At 40.4% G+C, this 27,878-nt stretch overlaps 1 protein-coding gene across 1 annotated transcript in view; it reads right to left on the bottom strand.

Annotated features, from left to right (window-relative positions):
* Positions 1-27,878, bottom strand: part of WWC2 (WW and C2 domain containing 2) — a gene marked incomplete in the record, with an annotated part of 165,696 nt that overhangs the window by 48,146 nt on the left and 89,672 nt on the right. The window contains 5 exon segments of the mRNA XM_034770785.1: positions 5,517-5,759; positions 10,490-10,563; positions 12,684-12,830; positions 14,614-14,743; positions 23,688-23,767. Of these exon segments, the coding sequence (XP_034626676.1) occupies positions 5,517-5,759; positions 10,490-10,563; positions 12,684-12,830; positions 14,614-14,743; positions 23,688-23,767 (674 nt within the window).

The raw sequence follows: 27,878 nt of genomic DNA, 5'->3' as shown, positions 1-27,878 counted from the left end.
GTGGCACCTTTGAGACTAACAGAAGTACTGGGAGCATAAGCTTATGCTCCCAGTACTTCTGTTAGTCTCAAAGGTGCCACAGGACCCTCTGTTGCTTTTTACAGATTCAGACTAACACGGCTACCCCTCTGATACTTTTTATAGATGGGCACTATATTTGCCCTTTTCCAGTCTTCTGGAATCTATCCTGTCTCCCATGATTTTCCAAAGATAATAGTTAGAGGCTCAGATACCTCCTCTATAGCTCCTTGAGTATTCTAGGATGCATTTCATCAGGCCCTGTTGACTTGCAGGCATCTAACTTTTCTAAGTGATTTTTAACTTGTTCTTTTTTTTATTTTATCTGCTAAACCTACCCCCTTCCCATTAGCATTCACTATGTTAGGCGTTCCTTCAGACTTCTCGGTGAAGACTGAAACAAAGAAGTCATTAAGCATCTCTGCCATTTCCAAGTTTCCTGTTACTGTTTCTCCCTCTTCACTGAGCAGTGGGCCTACCCTGTCTTTGGTCTTCCTCTTGCTTCTAATGTATTGATAAAATTCATACATAATGCTAGATACATTGTTATCTCTTGCTGGAGTAACTAATGCCCCTCCCATAGTTGTGGATTATTATGTTCCCCATTAGCCATTGCTCAGTCAAGTTACACAACATTTCGCTGAATCACAAGTATTAGCCATTTATTAGGTTAGTTTTAAGAAGTTTTAGGCTTATTTCTAAATTTTCCCTTTAGACTCCTCACTCAGTACCAGCAGGAACAAATCAAGGTTCAAATGCAAATGCAAAGTACACCTTCAAAGATACTATTTCTGCATGAAAAACAGATGATTACACTCAGAGAGTCCCAGGACTAAGCAAAGCATTTAAAGAGAAGCCTAACTTTAAGCAGATGCTGAGTAGGGATGGCCCCATTCAGTGTCTTGATATTGCTGCTGATAGTCTCCCAGGGCTCCCAAGCTAAACCCTTTCACTTTTTCTGCTGCATGTTATAATCTATGATTTCAGACTCTTTCCCCCATTTCTGCCATTTTGTAATGTTTCAGTTCTTTCTGCAGTTATTTAACTATAGTTTCTCCTGTTTTTCTCTCCCCTGGCAATGTTAATCTTTTACTAATATTTTTGTGGCTTTTCACCTTCCCTTGTAGAAGAAGCAACTAGGTAAGGAAGGAGGTGCAAAAATTTGTAACTTCCGAGTTACCAGTAACAATGAAGACTACAGAAAATGTGATAAGAAGCCTTTTGCTCTTACTGGTGTCCCTTACTCATATACCTATATTTCTGTTAGCAAGGCTGTACAATCAGCTGAAAATGAAATTTCCTCTAAATCAATCTACTGGTACTTCTAAGATTTCTCTAGCTATTATATTTAATGCAGTTCAGTCATTGGAAATAACATTTGATTATTCCAATTCAATGTTAGTGTTAAGTGAAATTACATCTAATTTAGAATGCGATGTCAATTCTGTCACTAAATCTCAAAGATTTCAGTGATAGGATGGCTGAGTCACAAATACAAGTTGACAGCATAAAATCACTATCAGGAGTACCAGACTGCAATAGAATATAAACTAAAAAACATGAGGCTTTGGGAAATTTTTTGAAGTCATGCAATATTTATATTTTAGGTATTATTGATATCAAATGGAAATCAACTAACTGATAATGCTTCATATTCATTTACTGAATTTAATCCTCCTAGTCACTATTTCTAAACGTTTTGATTTCCTATTAAGTCATCTTTAAATATTCCTTGCTACTGGTACCATATGCTCAGCCACTGTTTCAGCAATGATGGTAAACAAATCTTGAGTCAAGTCTGGAAATCTAAAGGGAATATTCTTTTAAGTGATAAAGGAAGTCAATAAAAGTTTAATCCATGACCTCAGTGGAGCTAGGATTTCACCCCAAGCCTGATGCAAATAAAGTAAGTCTAGTCAAAATAAAGGTATTTCTTGTTTTAAGACCAGCATTTCTGCATGCTGTATTTCCTGCTGAATGTATAATAGTTTAAAGACAAGAAGGGTTTGGTTTTGGACTATGATTATATCAAGGATTTTCTGTAGCCCCAGTTACATAAAATGATGGCCAATTTGCACGAGTAGTAAAGGGGAAAGGATTAGCATCCTACCTGAATGATTTGTACTATTTTAAAAATATTTTTTTAGTGACTATTAATAGATCATGTATTGTTAAAGTTCATATGCCAAAGTGTTAGGTAATTATACATGTGTTTTTGAGACAGTCTGATAGGTTGTACTTTAAAAAACACAACAACTTATTTTCAGAAATTAAGTTAATTACACAATCTGTAATTTCTACAGATATATACATAAAATAAAGACATTTAGATGAGACTTAAAATAGCATTAAGAAAAATATTTTAGGCCTGATCTTCAGCTGCTATAAATTGATATAGTTCTAGTGAAGTTTACATCAGATGAGGACCTGACCCTTTGTTAAAAGAAGAACAAAAATATTTTGTGTGTTTTAAAGGAATGCAATTGAATTATCAGCAGAACTTCTAGAAAACTACAGAGAATTTGTCTTAGTCCTTTTCCACAACAAAGTCTAAATGTGAAAAAAAATATTTAATACATCAGCCATTTTTCTAGACTTAGGGACAGTTCCTTCACATGAGAAAGTTTTCTAACTGAGTAGGCGATACCTCAAAATGTAGCAGCTTCACTTCTTCTGCCCCCAACCCCACCTTCTCCCAACATGATCTGGACATTGTTGTAGATGCAAACACAAGACCATACCACCATTTTGGAAGCAATAATGGAAGGAAAAGGACACAGAAAAACTTCGAATTCACTAGATAACTCCCTCAAAGACCAGACAGTCTACAATTAATCAGGGGACCTTTCCTAGGGCCAAAAAGATAAAGGAACTCACTACCATAAATGGAAATCAAGGAGAAACAGCAGGTGGCCCTTTTGATCGTTCCATAACTAGGAAAAACTGAATGTTATTTCTGTGCGATAATATTGGAGGCTCCTCAGAATAGCCAGGATAGGCTTTGCCTATGCTTTTTTGAATCTGATATATGATCTTTACCCACTTCTGTAAATGGTCTGTGAGTACAGCTACTCATGTCAGTTTTACCTACCCTCTCCCAGAGATCCCTAGGCTACACTGTGAAACTTGGTTTTACACAGCACATCTTTTGGTTCAGACCTCTTTTTCTTACTATTCTTGTCAAACTTTGATAGGATCTGCTGCTTTCTAAAATGTTGCTTCATTACAGCAATCACAGCCGACGTACTCATTTGAACCAGACAGAAGCCTACCGTATTCACTGAAGATTATAAAAGAAGACTGCAATGCAGCCACACTGCCTTTTGTTGAAGAAAAGATGGGTTTTGTGAACTGGCTGCTCCCACGATCACTGCAGGGGTGATTCTTTTGTCCTCTGGGAAGTAACATTTGGAGGTTTGAACATTAATTAAAAGAGTTTAAAAATTCAGGAAAAGATTCACTTTTGAATCTTTTGACAAAATTTAGAGTATCTCTGAGTCAGCATGAGATGCAACAAATCAAGTTTAGTGTGAAAAGAGCCTATTTACTTTGGAGGTATGGGATTTAGTTATTAAGTTATAAAGGTTACAGGTTGAGATTCATTAGCAAGCATGCATGAGCCACCCTAATCTTCAAGTACCACCTGCTGGTCAGAAGGCAGAATACCAGAACTACTGACCGCCTCGGAAGAGACACAGCATTCTGCCATCCTAGTTAGAGGATAGTTTGTGGAGGGACAGAGGGAAAGGCCAGTCCAGAATGGGTCACCAGCCAGCCACAGTAAACTGGAGTTCTGGAAAATATCGTTATCACATCTCTTCTTCACAGCGGAAGAAAATGTAATTTACTCTTTTATTATACTCATGTAAATTAAGAATGTGTCTTATTCATGTGCACACACCTATAAGCACATATCCTTAGTGATAAACATGCAAATTCAGACACAGACTAAGAAATCAACTGCTAAATCATAGCATAAGAACCAGGATCCAGTTGTTACTTGTTAGCCTACTTATCAAACCCTTCATTTACACTCTTTAATTGGTAATAAATGTGATTTTATGATTTTGTTTTTCCTGTTTATTACTTGATCAATGGATGTTAAAGGGCAACACATCTCTGGTAACTTAATCAGATATTACTTAACACAGCTGGTTAATTTCTTCCTTAGAAATTTAGTTTCATTCAAACACTCCTCTACATCTATAAGGCTCTATCCACTTCGAATTCACACGAGTCAGGAATTATTCTTGAGACTACATATATTACTAAACACACCAACATGCTGGCTCTCTGAGTAATCCCGCTCCTCTATACTTCCTTCCAAATTGCCTTATTTTTCCTGCCAGCCCCTTCTCACAAGTCTCCCTACATCCTATCCTCAAACCTAGTCCTATTCCTTCGCAAACCTAGACTTCCAGAGTGCAGCACATATAGTCTTTGCCTGCTCCCTCTATTGAAGGGTGAACTGTACAAAGAAGACAAAGGTTTAAACATTTTAAAACATTCAAATCGAATCTTCCTATCAAAAAAGTCAAGAGGAAATTTTTTCAGTAGTTTCATAAGGGCTGAGATCACACCTCACCCACTTCTGTGGATAACAAACAAACCACAATTTAAAGCATTTAAAAGGGCGTAAATCAAACCTTGCTTAATCCACCCTTTGCTAATATACAATTTACATAATTTGCACATAGCAATGGGGAGTCTCTTCTCTACTCAATGATTTAGGGCTCAAATCAATCTAGCTCCCATTGCCACTCACTTTAATGGGACTCTGAGCAGGATCAGACCTTTGACAGAGTGCTATAGTGAAAGTCTGAACATTGACTTCTTTATTTCTAACAGACATACTACAGTATATTTACTAACGCACGAGAAATAATCCCCACGATAAAATTTACATCCACCATTGTTTAACGTAAGTCGTATTTTGTGACAAAGTTTCCATTGATTTTTTTCAAGCTCTTTCACCAGCTGGCAAAACTCAGTATGTTGCAATGGGTAGCTTATTTACTAGTGCAAATTAGTGAAGTTCTGCTGCAACTGTCCTCTTCTTCTGAGCTAAAAGCAGTGAAACTTTTGCATTTTTTGTGTAATAAAACCCACAGTGAGAGATTTCAGATGTTGCAACAATCAAATAGCCAGAGTTCAAATAGCTTACAGCTATTATCCGAAAGCAGTGAATGATGTATTGCCTTCCTGATGGTATGTTGACATTCCTCAATTATCCAACATCTGTCATAGGCATTTCATGCTGGTAACAAATGCAGAGCAGCCGATATTGCAGAGCCCATACAGGGTGTGTGTTTTCTCTCATGATACAACAGTATCCTCTGTGTTACTGCCCAGTGGATTAATAATAAATGTAATTACGATCTACACAGAACAGTTACTGAAGGAAAATGGTCCATCAAGGCACAGCACAGACCTGCAATGAGTACAAAGGTTAAACTGCAGATAACAGTACTTAACATTAGCAAAAGATGAAAACGTACCTCTCAGCAAGTGCTTGACTAGGAGTGCTTTTCACAGACAGCAGCTCTTCTTCCAGCCTCTTTCTTTCTGCTTCCAGGTGCTCTAGCTCATCTTGAGTGCGTTTGCGTGGTGTGACAAATTGGAGTTCTTTTAAAAGCTCTTCCTTTTCATTGATCAGCATCAGTTTTTCCTTCTCAATATCCAGTGCCCCAGGCCAGGTCTCACTATCTAATTTAGATAGTTCAATCTTTAAGTTTGCCATGCTAAAACAAAAGATACATGCGTTTGGGTCTGGCATACTGAACAGTTCCAAAGAATTGGGAGTGCAAAATGGAGACAATATTTAGAACTACTGTACCAACAAGGGTGGGCGACATGTACATACCAGGGTATAGATTTTGCACAAAAAGTTATGTTTACAATTAATGTTGCTTCACGAAAATGTAGGAATTGTCACACTGCATCAGACCAGTGGGTTATCTAGTCCAGTAGCCTATATCTGTACCAGATACATCAGAAGGTACAAGGAACCCCAGTCCTTGCCAATATGGGGAAGTTTCTTCCAAAACCCAGGCAGCTAATGACTGGCTTATGCCCCAAAACATGGTCCCTTATACATTTTTTTTTATTCATATATGGGGGCATACAAAAATGTGAAGATTTATATATTTAAAACAGGGGTCCGCAACCTTCCAAAGTGGTGTGCCGAGTCTTCATTTATTCACTCTAATTTAAGGTTTCGCGTTCCAGTAATACATTTTAACGTTTTTAGAAGGTCTCTTTCTATAAGTCTATAATATATAACTAAACTATTATTGTATGTAAAGTAAATAAGGTTTTTAAAATGTTTAAGAAGCTTCATTTAAAATTAAATTAAAATGCAGAGCCCCCTGGAATGGTGGCCAGGACCTGGGCAGTGTGAGTGCCACTGAAAATCAGCTCGCGTGCCGCCTTAGGCATGCGTGCCATAGGTTGCCTACCCCTGATTTAAAATGTGAACCTCTTTCTCCTATAGTCCAAACGCTGACTTAAAAATACAGTTTACAGCTTGAATGTTTTGAAAACATCAGTCTGCTGACCTTGTAGAAGCACTGGGTAGATCATGGAACCAAGAGAGGTACCCACTTACCCTAAAGTGCTAGAAGCTGGTAGTATTGCAGTAATAGCATATTTGGACAACTTTGTGACATAATGAGCATGGTATCTGGGCACAAATTCTAGTGGCAAATAGATGAATGAGTCTCAAAGGATGAAGGAAGTTTTATCACCCTGCTGAAAGGTAAGGTACCATCAACACTTGCAAGCAAAAGGAAAGGGAGATTACATATTTAAAAGTCTGGGTGAATTGTCAAACGTGCTAGACTGCAAGTCTTCTGCTTATCGTCAGAACAGATACAGTATATCTAAGGGCGGTAGAAGCTTCCCAACATTATCCTGCTAACATGACTCAACCCTGACTAGGAAGGACTACTTCTAGTAGTTCCCTCTCCATAACCATTCAGTTCTCAACCTCTCTGCTGAAACTAACAGGGGCACACATTTGTATTGTGGCTTTTCATGACATAGATACAGAAGCCCACTGGGAGTTACAAAGACCATCAAACTTACATCACATGGGCCACATAACTACTGGATGGCAACTTTCAGTAACTACTAACATAACAGGCCACCTAGTTCAAAAGCTGTTTATCCCACCCAATAACATTTCCCGGAGCCATTCAGCACCTCTCCTCTTCTAGACTGGGAGAAGGTCAGAGCAAGGGAAGGGTGAGAAAGAAGCACATTGCAGGATAATTCAGGGTAAGAAGCAGAGCGTGTCTTGTCACTGTTAAATAGATATGGGTCAGATCCTCAGCTGGTGTATCAGTGCAACTACACTGACTTCAATGCCAATTTTACACCAGCTGAGGATCTGGCCCATATAATATTTCACAAACAAGAGTAAATTTGTTATTCGTACGCTCTCTGCAGTCAGGAAAGACCCAACATCAGCTGTTCTTTAGCTTCAACTAGAAAAGCCATAAACAACGGCCTCAACATACTGGAAAATTAATAATCAAAATGTTAAATAAGCATGATATTATAAGCATCACTGATCACAAAAAAACAAGTTTCTCAATAACCTGTCCGCCCCATTACTTAATTCAGAAATCAGAAGGACAAACTTGGTTGAATCACAAACTGAGATCTTTGAGACTTCCTCCCCACTCCAACAGCTTAAAACAATCACAACAAGTCAGTAGCATGATATTTTATAAAACAACAATGAAACCAAAGCTGAACACAGTACTTTGAGCTGCAGTATGAAGTCAGTAACCAAACAACTAGGGAGACTGAAAAAATAAACTGTTTAATTTATATGTAAACATATTTTGGAGCCGCTCAATATATCAATTATTTATATTTAACATCCCGTTAGGGAAGCGAGACTTGTAGGGAAATCAACTGGTTGGTTTCACATTGAGAATGGGATGTAGAGACTTATCTCCAGGTCACTGGTTCAAATCTAGCTAACCTTGGTAGTGTCTGATAGTAGATACTGTTGACAGCTGTTCAGTGGCTTATGGGATGAGTTGGTGGTCTCAGAGCTTTCTCTGATGTAGCCAGCTATCCACTATCATAATTGGCACCCTTGTTAGCAGTTTCATCAGAAGGGAAAAGGATTAAATGGACATGAAAACTGAATTACCCTCTCACCCTCTGAGGCAGTCCCCACTTAACGGAGTCAAGGCACATTAGCAAGATATCATTGCTCATGCAGTACCTGCCCTCTGTGAATAAAGACTTCCAAGTCAGGCACAGTTTATGAGCACCAAAATTCACTTGAAGTATTGTATACTTGTAAAAGTGTTTATCTGCTGTAGTTGAGGCCAGTAAAGCTGACTTTTTGTAGCAACATCTGAGTTTGCCCTACAGGATTTGCTATTTTTAAAGAAAGAAAGAAAGAAAAAAAGAAAGAACTGTAAGTAGCCTTTTGAAAAAGAAAATATTTTCTGATACTTTCCAAATTGGGAAACCCATTTGAAAGTGTTTTTTCCCTTGCTTGGCTCTTTTAATACAAGACAAGTGAATCTCACACATTTGACACTTCAGAAAGAAGGGTCATACTTATTACTTTTATAATAATGATTATGGCTACCGTAATTGGCATGGGAGATGCTGTGATATGATTACGCATTGAGGTTGAGGACAAACTGGTTACCTTTGTTCATTATTTCAAGATACAGTAATTTTATCAAAAGCATTCTCTCGTCACTTATAAAACCAGGATGTCCCTTCCCTTAAAAGGAGCCTTTAAATGTGTTCTGTCTTTCAGGAAGTCTCATTTGCTTCCTTTTAGAACTGAAAAGGATGCAAATTACTGGGTTATTTCCAGACATGTCTCCATTAAACTACAGCCCAAATTCTAAACAGAGATCTGTTCAATTAAAATGATATTACTAAAATGTTCTAGTTATAAAGAAGAAATACTTGGAAGTTCAAAGTTAAGGTTTCATAAAAACCTTAAGTCTGACCCAAATCCCATATGTAAAGAGGGGAGAGCTAGATCTGATGGTGCAGTATTATGATTCCTATCAACGTATACTTTATAGGGTGGGTTTGGTAGACCGATGCAGTCAGTGTTTTTGGGCTACGTGGATAGAGAGAAGACATGAGATGCCATGTTTCTTGACACCAACACATCGTGTTGTGTCACGAGGACGGCCTATATTTAAATTAACGGTCCCTATGGAAAGGTGCTGTGCATTAGTATCTACAGTTCTGGATGGTAGTTGATGTTATTTACATTATGAACTAGAGCCAAAAAAACATACAACTTTTGATACTGAGGTAAGCTCCATAGCCCAGTCTCTTTACATCTTTGCAGACAGTACTGATTTACTGGCAAAACCAAGTTTTATGGTTTATATTGGACATGTGGTTGAGGTACAGTTTCCCAGTAAGATGACTAGCTGTTAGGTGCTTATATGGGGCACAATAAAGGTTGTTTGTGTAATCTCCTGCCTTTTACTCTTAAAAAAAGTTATGTTTTAATTTCTAGGCCTTCAAATGTCTCCTCTTCCATCCCTGACTGCCAATGTTATGTTCTCATTAAATTGATATCTACTTACAACTTTAATAGTATCTTAGATCTCATTTTTGTCTGGGAATTTCCTTAGTTCTTTAAAAATTGAAACTTCAATGTGAAAAGCCTCTCTAGGCTTCTGTTTTCCTCTCATTATAGAGACAAAGCCTCTTCATTGGTGAGGTCATAGGCTTGGTTTCTGATAAAAGCTTGACTTTGACACACCTATTTTGTGAAGAAGTACCAGAAATAGTATCAACAGAGCACAATTTGAACACTAGTTACAAGTGACCTATGCACATATTATGGCTAAACAGGCATAGTAAATCTCTTCCCAGTGCTACATAATATTTTCTGGTGGTCAAAGAGAATCATGTGCAATTGACAGCTTAGGACCACTCGGCCCTGCAAAACCTGGTTACACCGGTGTTGTGGCAGCCTTTAATCAAAATTTCATTACTTTTCTGAGCAGTCACTGCAGCATTTTCTTTGAAGGACATCCCATTGATCAGTTGTGGAGATTTTGATTTCCTTTCTCCCGGGGCAAAGCATTCAAAAGGATACAATTGGTTAATTTATCCAAGTTCCCAGGGGAAATGAGATAATTAAGCCAATCAAAGACTACACTGGAACTCGCACTCTGAGAAGAGACAACTCTGTAAAACCAAAAAGCCACTTGTGCCATAGTAAACTGAATTTGTGCTTTACAATAAGAACAAACTAGTACTCAAGTCTCTGACAGAAATAAGAAAAAGGAAAACAGCCTTGAAAAGAATAGATTGGCTGCAATTTGTCCAAAAATACCCTCCACTAGATGTCATGGCAAGCACAAGATTACTGCTATGTACTGCTACAGAATGCATTATATGCTGAAACATGTTCCAATTCACAATCTACTTAATTTAACAAAGCAACTAACCCTATTACCTTCTTTTTGCCTCTTCATATTGAAGACTTAGTCTGACTTTTTCAGCTAAATTTGATCTACTTTTCACTCCAATCTGTTGAGAAAAAAATATCACCTTTATTATCATACAAGACACATCCATAACACAAAGCAAATGCATGTACTACAGAAATTACTTACTTAAAATGGAAATATGCCCAGTAGTAGCAATATAGTTTGCCAACTGTTTTCAGTACAAGGTCTAATTAATACACTACTCAAATTCATAATGTATAGTGATTTTTTCTTATGTTTGTTTTGTTTTCAACTGTGAAATTGACATTAGGGCTACATTCAGATCTGGTGTAAGCAGCTGTGATTCCATTTAAATCCTACTTTGAACCACATTGATTTCATCAAAAGTTCTGACTTCAATAGAATTCAAAGTAGAATTTCAATGAAATAGCATTTGCTAAAGACACACCTAAGTTACGCCCTTAGGCCATGTCTATACTTACCGGGAATCCACCCTGCTGCGATCGATGCAGTGGGGTCGATTTAGTGGGTCTAGTGACCCACTAGAGTTCTCCAGTTGATTCCGGTACTCCACCGGAACGAGAAGAGTAAGATAAGTCAATGGGAGAGCGTCTTCCATCGATGCAGCACAGTGTAGACACCGCAGTAAGTCGACCTAAGCTACATCAACTCCAGCTACATTATTCACGTAGCTCGAGTAGCAGAATTTAGGTCGATTTACCGCGGTAGTGTAGACAATGCCTATGTCTGGAAAACCTAATACAATCTTTTCTTTATACATTGTCTGGGTACACCACAAGGACAGGAGACTTGTTATGGGTTTTAATCAGGCCGCAATTTTATTATATAGAAGTCTGGGACTACCCAGCAGATAAAAAGTGTACAGTGCAGGCAAATCTATGTTTATTTAAATCAATTCTCCAGGGCTTTCACCAGCCCCCTTTGTTTCCATCCAGGTCCCCCAACTGACCCATGGCTTGGACCTTACCATCCACCAGCCTCGTGAGAGGGTTTCGGAGGGCTATGAGAACGGAGGGGGTTGGCTCCCTGCCGTGCCAGGTCACTGGAGTCCCCAAACTCCCTCACCCATTCTGTTCCTTTATCCAGGACCTCCTTTTATGTCCTTTACCAGGCCATTTATCTGGTCACTGGCTGCCCTCCCTATGGAGTACCTGCACTGAACATCCACCCAATATTACAAAATAAGTTGCGACATATGGCCTACCACCCTTTCTATTGACCAGAAAAGGTCCATCCTCACACCTGCTGTGAGGAAGGCGAAAAAAACACACTCCACCGAAGCCAATTCTGGTGGTGCGGGGAAAATTCCTTCCCAGCCCCCTTTAAAAGGGGCAACTAGCATAATGCCCACAGCAGGCCCTAACCCAGCCTGCCATTCGCCTCCACTAGGGGGTGGGTGTTGGCTTCCTTGCTGATTGGACGTAGAGACTTGCTCCACCCAGGTTCCGTACCTTTATGCACATTCCTGGGGAGGGAGGGCGGGGTGGGGGTGAGTCACCACCGCAAAGCACCTTTTGCAGCAGTTTCTGACCTTCCTCCTACCCCAAAGCAGAGCTACCTTCTTTTGGTAAGCCCAGACAACTTGTGCCCCACCTTTAGTTGTGGTGCAGTCATTTAGCTCACTAAAATCAAGGAAAATGCCAATGTTTGATAAACATTTCTGAATGCAAATCCATGATAGGTGTCTGGGTTACTGACATACAGAAGATTTTAATGACAATCACTGAAAGGCTAATTCCACCAATTGGTTTTGAGCTGCTCAAAAATTAAATTATTAGGTACATTTTGAAATCCTGTTTTTGAAAGAGATCAGCTTTAAAAACTTAACTTCTACGTTACTTTGTTTTCACAATATGTTTTAAGATCAAACAGATCATACAAATAAATAAGAAATACTACCCAGTTATAGAACTGTTCATCTATATTATGTAGGAATTGTTTGATAAAATCAGATTACTATATAAAGGCTTCATGGCAAATTATTTTTTATTTAATTTTAAATAAAAATTCAGATTAAATTTTTAAGGGGAAACTAAAAACTTACCTGGCACCGAGGTAGGTAATTTTCCCTTACACCTACTTACACACACAGCAATAAGAGTAAAGATTCCAATCCCATTAACAGCAGTATTCTGCCATCACTCTCCCTTTACCCTTGTCAAAATGAAAAGGACTTACATCGCCAGAAATGTCTGTCTGAGACCCTGCATCCAGAGTCTGTCTAGAGAGAGACAACTGAGAGTTTACAGAGCTGGACCTCAAATCTGGTTCAGATCTCCCAACGGTCTGGTCAACGTGAAATCGCCCTCTCAACTTTGCAAGGCTCTGAAATCAGAGAATGCTTTACTATTTTATCTTTGCATTTCAGGAACATTTCACCACTGCTACATTTCAATGTATAGTTTAAGCACTATAGTGTGAAGCTTATTTCCTCATTCAGCTCCAGATTAGACCTGGGGAGGTGTACAGTTGAGTGTCTCTCTTCCTTTTAAATGTCCACTCAGTCTGCGTTCAGACGAATGCCAGGACTGCACGAGCCTAGTACCACCAGCCACCGCAAATGTACCCAAAAGAAGAATCAGGGCCTTGACCTAGTGTCCTCTTTGTACCAACCAGCACAGCTGGCCAGCTGCAGAGGGGAATGCATGGGAGACTGCTTAAGAAAGCTGTTTCTAAAAGGCACAACAGAGCTCTTCAGGAGCAGAAGGACCACAATGTAATCTGAAAAGGATCCCATACATCAATTTTATCTACCACACAGTCTCTCTGAGACATTTAATCAAAAATCCCAAAAGAATAAACATTCAGTTTTCATTTAGCACTAAGTTATCCAGCCATCCAAATAGCTCTATTGGTTTATTTCTACCCAGAAACACATCTCCATTATAGATGAAGTATGCGGTCTTTGGGGAAGACACTGTATCTTCCCCCGTGCTTGGAATACCCTGAGAACATTTTGGGAACTACTTCAATATAAATAATAAATGGTCTTTTCTGTTTTTATAGATGGAGAAACTGAGGCTTGGAGAGGGTGATTTGCTCAAGGTCACACAGCAAGCCAGTGGCAGAAACAAGAATAGAACAACGGTCTCTTGATTCCCAGTCCCAATCTATGAAACCAGGTTGCTTATATTTGCAAATTACTTTTCAGGCAACACCATGAGTTAAACAAATGTGTCCACCGAACTTCATGGCACAATACACTGTAAAGTTCAGTGATCAGCTGGACAGGATGAAATAAAGGAAAAAGAGCTCTGTTAACTTTCAATCATTTGTATTCCATATGCAGATGGAAAGTCAACCTTTCCATGTCCTAATATTTTATAAAGAATTGCTGATCCAAGCAAATAGTGTAACCATTTCAAAATAAAAAGGCAGAAAATACTAATTTAATCTTGGACCTTGCATTCACAACAGGTTTATTTTTAAAATATAAAATCAAATGAGTATATGACACATAAATGCACAAGATAAAAAGATAATAAATAAAATGCCTAAGACAAGTAGACTTCTCAGACAAAGTGAAGGGTACATTATTGGCTCTTTATGTAATGACAAGAAAGACGCTTTTGTTGTTGTTGTTAAGTGGGTCAACTAACTGACTATTTAGCTAGTTATGCCAAAACCTGTTTTCAGGAATGGGTACAGTGGCGGTTAGACTCAGGGTGAAATCCTTGCTCCACTGAAATCAATAGCAAGACTTCCATTGACTTTAATGTGGCCAGGATTTCACGCAGGGTTCTTAAGTACAGGAGGGAAAATATTTAACATGCATTCTCAATCTCTCTCGGCGCTATGGTTTGTATTGTTGATGTTTGGCTCTTTTAAAGCTATGACCACAGGAACTTCTGGTCAAAGCCGGGATATTTATGTTCCCGTCCTGACTCTGACAGCAACTTGCTATGAGACCTTGGGCAAATCATGTAATCTTTAAATGCCTTGGTTTCTTCATCTGTAAATTGGTATATTTCATGCTGAAAAATTCTTGAGTTCCTCTGATTACAGACATTGTACAAGTGAAGAGTAGTTTACAACACTAGATCAGGTTAGAATTAAAAAAAAAAAAATTGACATCAACCCCTCAAGATAACAATCGATCAATAAATACCTGTATTAAATCTTGTTTTTCTCTTTCTCCTGAGCTTATGGCCTTTCTGATAGACTTCAGCTCGCTCAGAATGGCTTTGGCTTCACTCAGTTCATACCCACTCTGACCGCCAGACATTTTTTGATCAATTCTGTAAAAAGACAGATTGGGAATGCTTGACATAGAAAAGAAAACGAAGATCCTTGCTGGTCCATTTCAGGAACAGTTCATTTTTAGAGAATTGGGTATTAGAGAGACAGCTTCCTTTTTAAAATAACTACTTACCTTAACAGACAAAGTTTTCATTAAAATGTTTATCATTTGAGCCTTGGTTTATGCACTGAAAAAAAATCTAGCCATCCCACATCCAGTTCCAAGCTCGAGAGTTATGTGTACGTACATTAGATAAATTTGGGAAAAAATGCCCAGCGGCACCACCACCAATTCAGCAATATCACTGGAATCCTCAGTGCAGACAAGACTCCAGCAGCAAGGATAATGACTCACCAGCAAAGATCAGAAGCTGTTGAAGCGTTCTCTAAAAGTAGGACTCCTGCAAATACTAACATGAATACAGCTGAACTGGTGGAAGCACTGGTGGAAATTTTTTTTCCCCCTAAATTCTGCTAATGTTGACACAGCCTTTGGGTGCAACATAAATAAAATACTAACTCCTGAATATTTAATTGTGTGGAGGGAGGAGAAGGAATGTATGGATTCTTGCTGCTGTTAATGATCACGGTAAAGTCTGATTTTTTTTTTCTTACTTTACACTCCCCCGCATATCCAGATCCATGCTGTGGCACTTTGACAGGTAAGCAGAAAACACCACCACCAAGCTTGGCTCAGCGTCCCTCGATCCATCCTATTCTTAGGCATTCAATGGTTAAGAACAGCAGTTCTGTTCACACAGACAGACAATCTCCAGGCTCTCTTTTACCCACAGAATCTCTGGAGAATTAATATCATATGCCAGACAGTAGGTAATTTACAGAGCAAACAATTCTTGGAATGTCAATGATTAAAAAAAGGGTTTTGTTTTTTTTAAGCTGTTTACTCTGTACAACATAAAGACAAAAGGTATTTCATTTTATCTTGCCATGTTTACTTCAACAAGTGCCATTTATAAACACATTTCTCCTATCCGGTACTATTTTACTGAATATTTCATAGCATTGTGCAAACTATTACAGTTGTGCCTCGCAGAATTTAAACAAAAACAGGCATCTTCACAAAGGTTATCATCTAGTAGAGAATGCATTTTTATGCAATTGATTTTCTGCTTCTATCATCGTCCATCATCTTCATTTGAAGATGTTAATCTTGTGAGTGAGGAATGCATAAACACGTCCAGGATCAGAAGTCATCTTGAGCATCCAGTGCATGCACAGTAACTTACAAGAATACTTATATTAGAGAACTATATTTTTCCCTCTGACTTTGGACATTAAGATCCAGTTTTCAAAAGTAGGTGCTAGAATTGCAGCCATAATTTTTCATGTCAAGATTTTGTGCAAGGTACTGCATTTGTACAAGTTAAAAATTACTTAGACAAGTTAGATGTCTTCAAGTTGCCAGGGCCTAATGAAATGCATTCTAGAATACTCAAGGAGCTGACTGAGGAGATATCTGAGCCATTAGCGATTATCTTTGAAAAGTCATGGAAGACAGGAGACATTCCAGAAGACTGGAAAAGGGAAAATATAGTGCCAACCTATAAAAAGGGAAATAAGGACAACCCAGAGAATTACAGACCAGTCAGCTTAACTTCTGTACCCGGAAAGATAATGGAGCAAATAATAAAGTGATCAATTTGCAAACACCTAGAAGATAATAAGGTGATAAGTAACAATCAGCATGGATTTGTCAAGAACAAATCCTGTCAAAGCAACCTCATAGCTTTCTTTGACAGAGTAACAAGCCTTGTGCATGGGGGGAAGCAGTAGACGAGGCACATCTTGACTTTAGTAAAGCTTTTGATACTGTCTTGCATTACCTTCTCATACACAAACTAGGCAAAAGCAACCTAGAAGGAGCTACTATAAAGTGGGTGCATAACTGGTTGGAAAACCATTCTCAGAGAGTAGTTATCAGTGGTTCACAGTCATGCTGGAAGGGCATAATGAGCAGGGTCCTACAGGGATCAGTTCTTGATCGGGTTCTGTTAAATATTTTCATCAATAATTTAGCTAATGGCATAGAGAGTACCCTTATAAAGTTTGTGGACGATACCAATCTGGGAGGGTTTGCAAGTGCTTTGGCGGATAGCATTATAATTCAAAATGATCTGGACAAATGCAAACAACTCCTCTTAGGAAGGAACAATCAGTTGCACACATACAAAATGGGAAATGACTGCACAGGAACGAGTACTGTGGAAAGGGATCTGGGGGTCATAGTGGACCACAAGCTAAATATGAGTCAACAGTGTAACACTATTGCAAAAAAAGCAAACATCCTTCTGGGATATATTAGCAGGAGTGTTGTAAGCCACACATGAGAAGTAATTCTTCCGCTTTACTCCGTGCTGATTAGGCCTCAACTGGAGTATTGTGTCCAGTTCTGGGCACCACATTGCAGGAAAGATTGTGGACAAATTGGAGAAAGTCCAGAGAAGAGCAACAAAAATGATTTAAAGGTCTAGAAAACATGACCTATAAGGGAAGATTGGAAAAGAGAAGACAGAGGGGACATAACAGTTTTCAAGTACATAAAATGTTGTTACAAGGAGGAGGGGAAAAAATTGTTCTTCTTAACCTCCGAGGATGGGACAAGAAGCAATGGGCTTATGTTGCAGCAAGGGAGATTTTGGTTGGACATTAGGAAAAAATTCCTAACTGTGAGGGTGGTTAAGCACTGGAATAAATTGCCTATGGAGGTTGTGGAATCTCCATCATTGGGGATTTTTAAGAGCAGGTTAGACAAACACCTGTTAGGGATGGTCTAGATAATACTTAGTCCTGCCATGAGAGAAGGGACTGGATTAGATGACCTCTTGAGGTCCCTTCCAGTCCTATGATTCTAAGCAAATCGGCTATTTGTGTGCAGAAATGCAGTCTGCGCACATAAATTTAAGTTTTTGTCCCCCATGTGCAAAAGTTTGGTAATGAAACCCAAAACCAGTGCCAACCATTATAAATGCTGGAATAAGGTAGACCATGTTTTCTGAAAGGATTTCCAAAGCCAAATATTCAGTTTTACCTGCAAAAAGGTAAGTGCTGCTCAAATTGTTTAATTGACAACTGTATGCATAACTCATTCTGCATAGAAACTTGGATGTATCTTTTTGAAAATTCTGTTCCGTAGCTGTAAACAAATGATGAATGCCCACAGCAAATCAAAGATGACATTTACCTTTTGACTCATTTTTATTGCACAGCAGAAAAATGCTTTTTTTTGTCCAGAGCACTTTCACCATAAAACAAAGGCAGTTATCACATCTGGAAATTACAATGGGTGCACATTAGAGAAGTGGAAATATATGTTTGTTTTGGCCCAATCTAGTTATTAGCCCACATGATCCAAATACAGTGCCACAGCACTGAGACCATACCCCTTTACATAAATTATGGAAAAATAGGGGCTTTAAAAATAAAGATAAGAGGTTGTAAAACATTTCCACTCAGCACTAGTTTTATACAGACAAAATATCCTGGGTTTCAATTTACATCAGAAACTCTTATGAGCAGGGGCACATTTACTGCCAGTTGTCACTTGATTTTTCATAAATTACCTCATTTCTAAGGTCAAATAGCTATAGGACATGCCTGTGGTCTAGAGCCATGAATGAGCGGTCAGGTAATAAGCTGCATGCTGCTTAACAGAATGATGTGCCACATTCAAACTGCAACTTCTTTATTCTGTATGTAATTAAGATGGACATGAAGGGTCTCTGACACATAAAATATTCTGTCTTCCTGTTTTAAATTAATGGGATTAGTGCTGTTCAGAAGTGACTGCCTGAATTTCTACAACAAATGTCCATTGTTTTCCTGTGGTATGCTGTTGACAGTTTCTCAAACATGCTTTGGATTCCTATCAAAATTACTTGCAAGCAAGCTGCTTTAAAACAATACTTCATTGTTGCATTAATATAGTAAAGCCAGCGTGCTTGGCTAACCTTTAATCCAGGGACAGTGGCATGAGTTTTTATTACTTTAAAAAAAAAAAAAAAAACAGTTCTGAAGCTTAAAGTGTGCCTCCAGGGAAGTTTAATTTATAGTTAAATAAATCCAGGCAATTATCTTTTTTTTTCCCTTTCCCTCCTTTCATCGTATTATAGATTTAAATAATGCATATCTCATTTTTATCCACAATTAAAGAGTTCAAGGGGCTGATATTATGAGCTGCTGCATGCCTTCCACTCCCATTTTTGACTTTGGTCTCTATATGCCAACACAAAGGAAAATAATTTAGTTTCTCTTTAAAGCTACATCCCCATCCCTAGTTCTTATCGCACTATGACTGAAGGTGTTGCAGCAACAGTTGTGTTCACTTTTTTTTTTGCTATCAGTTTCCTGAACCAGGAATTTCTTCCATCTCAGAGAATCAGGTTGTGTAAAAGTGTTCTATTAAACTACACAGGAAGTAGTTTATAGTATGTTTTAGTTAGTACAAGTTGAGACACCTTTGGAGAAAGGCTATCCTTGTGGCTTAGGCACTGCACAGGGGAGCAGAGAGATCAGGGTTCAAGTCTCGGCTCTGCCAGTTTGTGTGTGAACTTGAACAAGTCACTCTCTGTGTGCCTCAGTTCACTATCCGTAAAAGAGGGATAATAATTGTCTTCTCCAGTGCCTTTGTAAGTTCTTCATGACAAAGATTATCTATTATTATGTGACCATACTGTACTCAGAGCCATAGCATCCTGGTTCAGTCGGGACCATTAAGTGTTACCATAATACAAATAATGGTATTAATAAAATGCTGTTCAGACTAGTCAGGAAAAACATGTTTGTTAGCAAGGTGACAACTACAGTATGTACCGGGTCACAACATGCTGTCAGTTTCTTTAGCAATAGGTCTGAGCAATGCTTAGTCACTTGGGGCCTGACCTGCAGGAGTGAAGCACAGCCGCCAGTGTTCAGAGCCTCTGAAAACCAGGCTGTTAGAGCCCAACTACAGAGGCTGAGCACCCTCAGCTCCCATGGAATTAAATCAACTCCTTGCAGTATGAGACCTTCAGAGCCCATCAGGCAGCTCAGAAGTTGCACTATTTTATTTACTGATGCAATCTATGGCTGAGGCCATGCTAACCTACACATTAACATGTTTTCCAATTACTGCTATACATTTCCATGACTAATACATACATGGATTGTTTTCCTATGTATGGTACTAGCCTAACCATGCCACAGTCTTCTCCTAGGTAGGTTTCAGAGTAACAGCCGTGTTAGTCTGTATCCGCAAAAAGAAGAACAGGAGTACTTGTGGCACCTTAGAGACTAACAAATTTATTAGAGCATAAGCTTTCGTGGACTACAGCCCACTTCTTCGGATGCATATAGAATGGAACATATATTGAGGAGATACATATACACACATACAGAGAGCATAAACAGGTGGGAGTTGTCACAACTCAATATATGTTCCATTCTATATGCATCCGAAGAAGTGGGCTGTAGTCCACGAAAGCTTATGCTCTAATAAATTTGTTAGTCTCTAAGGTGCCACAAGTACTCCTGTTCTTCTTTCTCCTAGGTAGTTTATAGAGCTGTTTTAGAGCATGGTTATATAACTCCCTTCTCTTCATTTTTTTCTTATTGTCTGGTGTTCCGCCAAAAACCTTAGCAGCTGTAATTACAGCTGCTGTTTCTGCCTGTTCTGAGTTGATACCGAAACATTCCCAGACAAGGTGGCAGTATAGAGCCTTGAGTGACTGCAAACAAGTAGCTGTAATTTAGCACACTAGAGGGAGTGCAGGAAGTTAATCTGCTCAGTAGCTGTGTTGAAGCTGGCATGAAAGGCTTTGTTCATAGGAGCAGACTTTCTTGCATGTACATACACCTTTAGCTAGAAGCTGGAAACTCCTAACCAAGCAGTAGTGATTTCCAACAGGGGTAAAATTGGCACACATTTTGAACACCAGTCAGATCCAGACAAGTACTGCAGGGAGAAGATAGAGCTGCTAGGGCAGGGACGGGCAAACTTTTTGGCCCGAGGGCCACATCTGGGAATAGAAATTGTATGGTGGGCCATGAATACTCAAAAAATTGGGGTTGGGGTGCGGGAGGGGGTGAGGGCTCTAGTTGGGGTGTGTGGGATCCGGGGTGGAGCCAGCGATGACAAGTTCAGAGTGTGGGAAGGGGCTCCGGGCTGGAGTGAGGAATAGGAGGAGGGTGAGGGCTCAGGCTGGGGGTGCAGGCTCTGGGGTGGGGCTGAGGAGTTTGGGGTGTAGGAGGGTGCTCTGGGCTGGGACAGAGGGGTTTGGAGAGCGGGAGGGGGATCAGGACTGTGGCAGAGGTTTGGGGCATGCGGGGGTGCAGGCTGGGGATGAGAGGTTTGGGGTGCAGGAAGGTGCTCCAGGCGGAAATCAAGGGGTTTGGAGGGTGGGACAGGGATCAGGGCTGGGGTAGGGGGCGGGCTAAAGGGTGCAGGCTCTGGGTGGCGCTTACCTCAAGCAGCTCCCAGAAGCAGCGGTATGTCCCTTCTCCGCCTCCTACGTGGAGGTGCGGCCAGGCGGCTCTGCGCACTGTCCCATCTACAGGCACCGCCCCGCAGCTCCCATTGGCCGTGGTTCTCGGGGGCAACGTGCAAAGCAGAGCCCCATGACTGCCCTTATGCGTAGAAGCCGGAAGGGGGCCGAGATGTGTGGAGCGGCCCCTGACCCTACTCCCCTGCTGGAGCAGGGTAAGCCCCAGACCCTGCTCCCCAGTGGGAGCTTGAGGGCAGGATTAAAATGGCTAGCAGGCCAGATCTGGCCCGCGGGCCATCGTTTACCCACCCCTGTGCCAGGCTGAGTCTGCGGATTGGATCTCAATACAGTTTTTTGTAAATTTACAGAAGTCAGTGGAATTGAGGCCGGGAAAACACCACAAAGGAGGAATCATAGACTGGAGGTCTAATGTCTCTGAAGTGTATTACATTATTGAACCAAAGACACCATGTGTACCTAACAGCTACACTAATGGTCAGTTTTTCTTATTTGAAATTGTGTACATGCTCAGTATTGTGAACGCTGAAACAACTGATTATGTGGTGCAACTCGATGTTTTATCTTGTTGTCAATATAATACCCAGGATGAGCCCACATGAAAGCAGAAGTCCCAATCCTTGTATTTATTTTATAAAGGAATAAACATATATATTTTAGGGTTTAGACCCCGTGTAACATTCTTCACTTTAAAGGAAAATAACAAATCACTAGTTAGTGAGGTTAGTCTAGCTAGGGTGAGTTGTAACGGCTGTGTTGTAATGGTTTATTTTAGGAATGCTATTCAGTAAAAAGAAATTTGAAATTGCTAATTGTGTGCATCTGCCTAACTAAGTAAGTAAGTGTGTTATGGCTAAAACTGGTACTGGATTCCCAAGAAGTGAAACTGAATCCTCCTACAATTTCCACTTTTAGTATTTAGAAGGTTCCTTTACAAAAAAAAAAAATCCAGCTGTCATCTTTCACAAAGATATGAATTCATAGTCTGTGCAAATACTCTAAATCAGAGGGAGGAGTTCTGTAGCACAGAATCAATAAATAAATTGACTTACCTGCCCCTCCATGCAGGTTTCAGTTATAAAAAGGTTCCGCAGTAAAAAACTATCTACACTTTCACACTGGTCAGGATAGGGGCCACCATGAGTTGGTTGCCATTCCCAGGAAGTACCTTTCTGCTGCAGAACTAGCCTGGCTGATGTTCGGATACTGAAGGGTTCGTCTATACTACCAAATTAAGTCGACTTCAGTCGACGTACAGCCACTGCAATAATTACAGCAGAAGTTCATGTCCACACTTGCTCCTTCTGCCAGTGGTGCGCATCCTCACCAGGAGCGCTTCCACTGACTGAAGTGAGGCATTGTGGGACAGACAGCTGGAGCCCAGAAGCCCTCTGGCTGACAGCCTCAGCTGTAGGCATGGGGCTCACAGCAGTTCCCCTTCGCCCCAGCCGTTGGCGGGTACTGGCTCACAGCTGGGACACCCCAACCCGACAGCCCGAGCTGTCAGCTGGGTGCCGGGTTCATATCTGTGAGCCTGAGCGGGCTGCAATTTCACAGCAAGAAGCCTACCAGCAGTGAAATTGACATTTTTGTCTGTTTTCTGGCTACTATTATTTCACATTTAGACTCCCGCAGGGACCTCACAGCTGGAGGTCCCCCAGCTTCCCAGCCCTGCAATCCCTCACTGGGAGGCGGCAGCAGGAGTTTGAGCCCACATTCCCCTGACAGCCTGGACTGCCAGTGCCCGATATAACAGCCGATATAAGTAACGCCATGTCTACAGGGACATTGTGTCGCCCTAACTACAGCTGCCCCTCTCGTGGATGTGGAGTTATGTCAGTGCAACGGGCTGCTTACTTCAGTGGAAGCAACATTGTAGTGTAGACACTGACATATATCTAAGCTGCCTTACATCGACCTAACTCTGTAGTGTAGATAAAGCCTGAGAAGATGTATGATGCAGGGCTCGAGAGTGATCCATTTAAAAAGGCAAGATCTCCCTTAACTCTCAAAACTGCAACTCATTTTGAGCTGTTCTCTGCTGTGCACTGTTCAGACCTCCTTATGGTAGCAGACCTCTCTCTCCATGCCAGCTGAGGGGGCAGGCAGGATCTAATCTCCCTTCTTATGGGACTTACGACAAAGCCTCCTTCCTGCTCTTTTCCAACACACTTTTGTGTAATGGGCAAGTTACATGTGAGATGAAACTCGTTTTACTGCTTTTTTTACTCCCAAAGCAGGTTTGTGGTTTCTATCGATTCTCTGGAGCCTAATAAAAAAAGCTTTAGCCCTTTGGAAACAGTTCATTTTTGGTGGATTCTTTCCAGCCATTTTCTTATTCTTAGTCTTTTCACTGCAACTCTGTACAATCATAATTGTATTTGGTTTAGTCCTAACTAGTAGATTGAATTATTTAAGTCAATTTCAACTATTTTCTTATACTTACTGTTGCAGTGTTTCAAAGCCCTGTTCTTTATAGAGCAGTTCTTGCTTCATATGAAAGAGTTCCCTCTTCAACTTCTTAACCTTTTGTGTGAAATCAAAGCAAGAATTAGAAAATTCCTCTTGTTAAATAGTGTAACCCATGGTTTCCAACAATTAATGCAGTCTCTACATTAGATAAGCAAAAAAGGTAAATTGCTATGTGTGATGCTTTTTAGCACTTATCAAAAACAAAGGCATTCTGTTATCCTCTTGATGTCTGTGTGCAATTTACCTCTGTGTTAAACGGACATCAGATTAAAAACACATTTTCTTATTAGCATTGACACTGACATAAACCTGAGAGAATTTTAAAATGTAATTTACTTTTCGCTACTTAAGCATGCATGATAACTATCTTAGAAGACAGTCAGATTTTTTTTTAGTTTTCTATTATAATATTTTCACTTGATCATTCCAAGAAGCTCTCAGTTGGCTATAGTTCAAAAGAGTCAGAAGAGAAAGTGTTCCTATTCTCCTCATAAATTGTTCCTTTTTATAAAACTAGGATGTTGGCTTGTCTGTTTAGCTTGTTTGTTTACTTTTTGCATTTCAGTCAGCCTGGAAACAAGAATAGAATAGTCAATTTCACTTTTGTTTCTACACAAATCAGTTTCTAGATTCTCAAACAATCACAAGGCTGGTCTGTTTTGGCTACAAACGCATACACACCAACTATCTTTATTTAGGAGGAACATTTGAGGCAAACATTTCTCCTGCTCTGACCAAAAAAAAAAAAAAAAAATCTCAGTCCCACGGGGATTAAAAGAGTATTCCTATTTTTTCACCCTAATGTTGCTATTTCAAATGTTGACAGATTGGGCTGCGCCATCCAAAAATGGCTGTCAGTAAAAACAAAAAGCTCTGTTGGAATTGTTTTTAAATGTCATGTAAAAACTTTCCAAATAAACTAAACCAAACTGTGGAGGTCAGATATGGGACGGTGTCCCTTTAATGTACGTAATAATTACTTAATACATCCCAGATGTCATTGTGGCAGAAACACCCACATGAAATTGTGGAGTCTTGTGATAACTTGCACTTATGACGCCTCTGACAGCCATACTTGCACTCTGCACACTAGCCAATCTGCCCTGGGACTAGTTTTAACTTTTTAAACAATTATTATTTGAAAATGAAAACCCTACCAAATATTTCCTACCTTCCCCTGCCACGCTGGACTTTAAGCTTCAAAATTACATTGGCCAGAAGTCCAGGATATACAATATTCAGTCTTGCACCAGTGACCAGTTTAAGGTCCAATATACAAATCACAAGGGCTAGAAATTAGTGCTGTCTCATTTGGAAAATGGAGACTCTCCCCTTTCGGGTGAAACACACAGCACTTGCTCCCAGTCCTGGAAGGTCATGAGATAGAGGATATTTAAAATTACAACATTATTTTGTATTTATGTAGTTATTTATGTAACTTTAAAGCTTTCAAAAACTGTATTCAATAACGTTTCTCTTCTTCTATGGACCGCATAGTTGACTCATAAGTGATATACAAAAAAATAACCCATTACATTTTTTGCTGCTCAAACATCATTAATTTTCTTTTCTGTGAAGTGTAGCAAATAGGGTCTGATTCAAAACTCACGAAAGTCAATTCTTTCCATTTATTTCAATGGGCTTGTATCAGGGCAAATAGAATACAGGATGGTTTCATATTAAGGTTTTATGGCACTCATTAGGTTAGAATGACCTCTATAAGACAATCATGGCTTTAGCACTCTTAAGTGGCACACACATCCTAAACTAATGCAGATATAGTCTTTCTATATCACCATTGTCTATTCTTTATATATAGCACCACAAGCAGAGTTGCTGCTTTACAAGGAAAATGAAAAAGACAAGGCCCTTACTCCAAGGAGTTTACAATGTGAGGTTAGACCGATGATAAGTCATAAAGAAAGGTACTGGGAAGGTAGTGGTAGACAAAAGTAGTGGGATGCCACCTTCAATGGGTTCACTTCCTTGCCAGGAGAAAATGGTAAAAATCTGGTAGTGTTAAAAATTTCTAGTTACTTTTAATATAATTTTGATGATTAACTATGGGTTTTGTTACAATAGAGAACTGGAGGGATTATATAAGCAGAAAAGAAATTATATCCCAAAATTTGTATTTTTGAGAACATGTTCACAGAACTGGATGGACATTACCTACACATTCCCCAAAATAAAATATAAATTTTACTCTCTCTCTCAAATCTAAAGGCCTGATATTTAAAGGTGCTGAGTATATGCAGCTCTTACAGTCTTCAAAAGGACTTCTGGGTTCTCAGTTCTTCTGAAGATTTAGGACCTAAACATTTGGGTTCCTAAATATATCTTGAGTATCAAAGAGGTAGCCATGTTAGTCTGGATCTGTAAAAGCAGCAAAGAGTCCTGTGGCACCTTATAGACTAACAGACGTACAGGAGCATGAGCTTTCGTGGGTGAATACCCACTTCGTCAGATGTATCCTGAGGAGCTTAATTTTAGGCATCCAAGTTTGAAATTTTTTGGCTCATGCCTTTTTCCTTAGTAGAAATAAATGGTTTCAAGCATTTTTTTTTTCAGTAAAATTTCTTATCTAAATATAGGGAGTTGGGCTGAACTCATCTTTTTGGAAATACAATTTGTAACTGCTTCCTTTGACAGAAATCAAATTATTTGATCATGTTAAGACATTTAACGTGATAAAGGGAGTGGCTATAGCAAGCCTAATTGTAGATATCCTGACAGAAATGTCCAATTCACTGACCGTATCAAAGGGACATTAAACTCTCCTCTGCTACCCACCATCTGACTAGCAAGACATTTTCCTAACTATAAACAAACTGAGAACTAACTAAAATTCCAATCCCCAGGAATGATTTCAATCAAAACTTCCAGTCAAGGGATGGAAAAACCTTAAAAACTAACAACTACACTACCACATTCATGTTTTATATAATGTAGAGATTAAAACCATCCCCATTTTCCCTAGAACCACAGAACTGCTGGGAGGACTGGATCCCCCACAACTCATAAGTGTTCCTAAAGATCACCTTCTAAACATCCTCTACTGTAATTCACCTTCATTTCATTATACCGAGTGTTACACCAGGGACTTAGGGTCTGTCTACACTAGCACTTTTGTGCTGCTGTAAGATCTGCAGTGTAGACATAACCTTAGGTGTGCTATCCCAGAAGAATGTGACCTACATGATGAAGCATGACCTCTGTTTGTTTACTGCACTCTATTTACATTAAAGCATTCTATTCTTGTGCTCCTTGTCCTCTCCTTCAAGGCTTTGTATAACCCCCTCTGCCCCCACACACCTCTGCACTTGCTTCATCTTACACCCTTTACCACTGCCCATACTCCTCTCTAAGCTTCCTGCCTGACAGTCCTTTTGTCCCTTCTCCCATCTACAAGCCTTCTTCCATGCCCATGATTTGAACTCCCTCCTTGTTCAACAGCAACCTTCCTCTTCACATTCAAATTGCTTCTTCAGCTAGGCTTTTCAGTGCTAACCCCTTCTCCCTCCCAGCATTCAAATATTAATAGGAAGAAACATTCTCTTTGTTAAGCTAAATAGACTGAGCTCCTAGAGTCCATCACTAACAAGGCATGTTTTCTAATCTTATAAACTAGGGTTACCATATTTTGTGCCTCCTAATGGAGGACACTCCCGGGGCCCCGGCCCCGCCCCCAACCCCGCCCCAACTCCGCCCCCTCCCAAAGTCTCCGCCCCCTCCCCTGCTTGAAACCTGAAGCAGGTAAGGGGGCGTGTGGGGGGGAGGAGGCGCGGCCCAGGCTGGCCCCCGGCGGCTCCAGCCTGGGTCGGCTCGGGCCCTGGCCGACCACTCCTGGCTCCCGGCTCCCAGCCCGGCTCCCCGACTCCCAGCGCCGTGGGCCGGCTCCCGGCTCCCCGACCCCGGCCCGGCTCCCCGGCTCCCAGCGCCGCGGGCCGGCTCCCGGCTTCCCGACCCCGGCCCGGCTCCCAGCCCCGCGGGCCGGCTCCCAGCTCCCCGACCCCGGCCCGGCTCCCGGCTCCCAGCCCGGCTCCCCGACCGCGGGCCGGCTCCCGGCTTCCAGCGCCGCGGGCCGGCTCCAAGCTCCCCGACCCCGGCCCGGCTCCCAGCTCCCCGGGCCGGCTCCCAGCTCCCCGACCCCGGCCCGGCTCCC

The sequence above is a fragment of the Trachemys scripta genome, chromosome 5 (genome assembly GCF_013100865.1).
Source record: "Trachemys scripta elegans isolate TJP31775 chromosome 5, CAS_Tse_1.0, whole genome shotgun sequence".
Taxonomy (NCBI): Eukaryota; Metazoa; Chordata; order Testudines; family Emydidae; genus Trachemys; species Trachemys scripta.
Note: the sequence above shows the minus strand (reverse complement) of the source record. Positions and strands in the feature narration are given on the sequence as shown.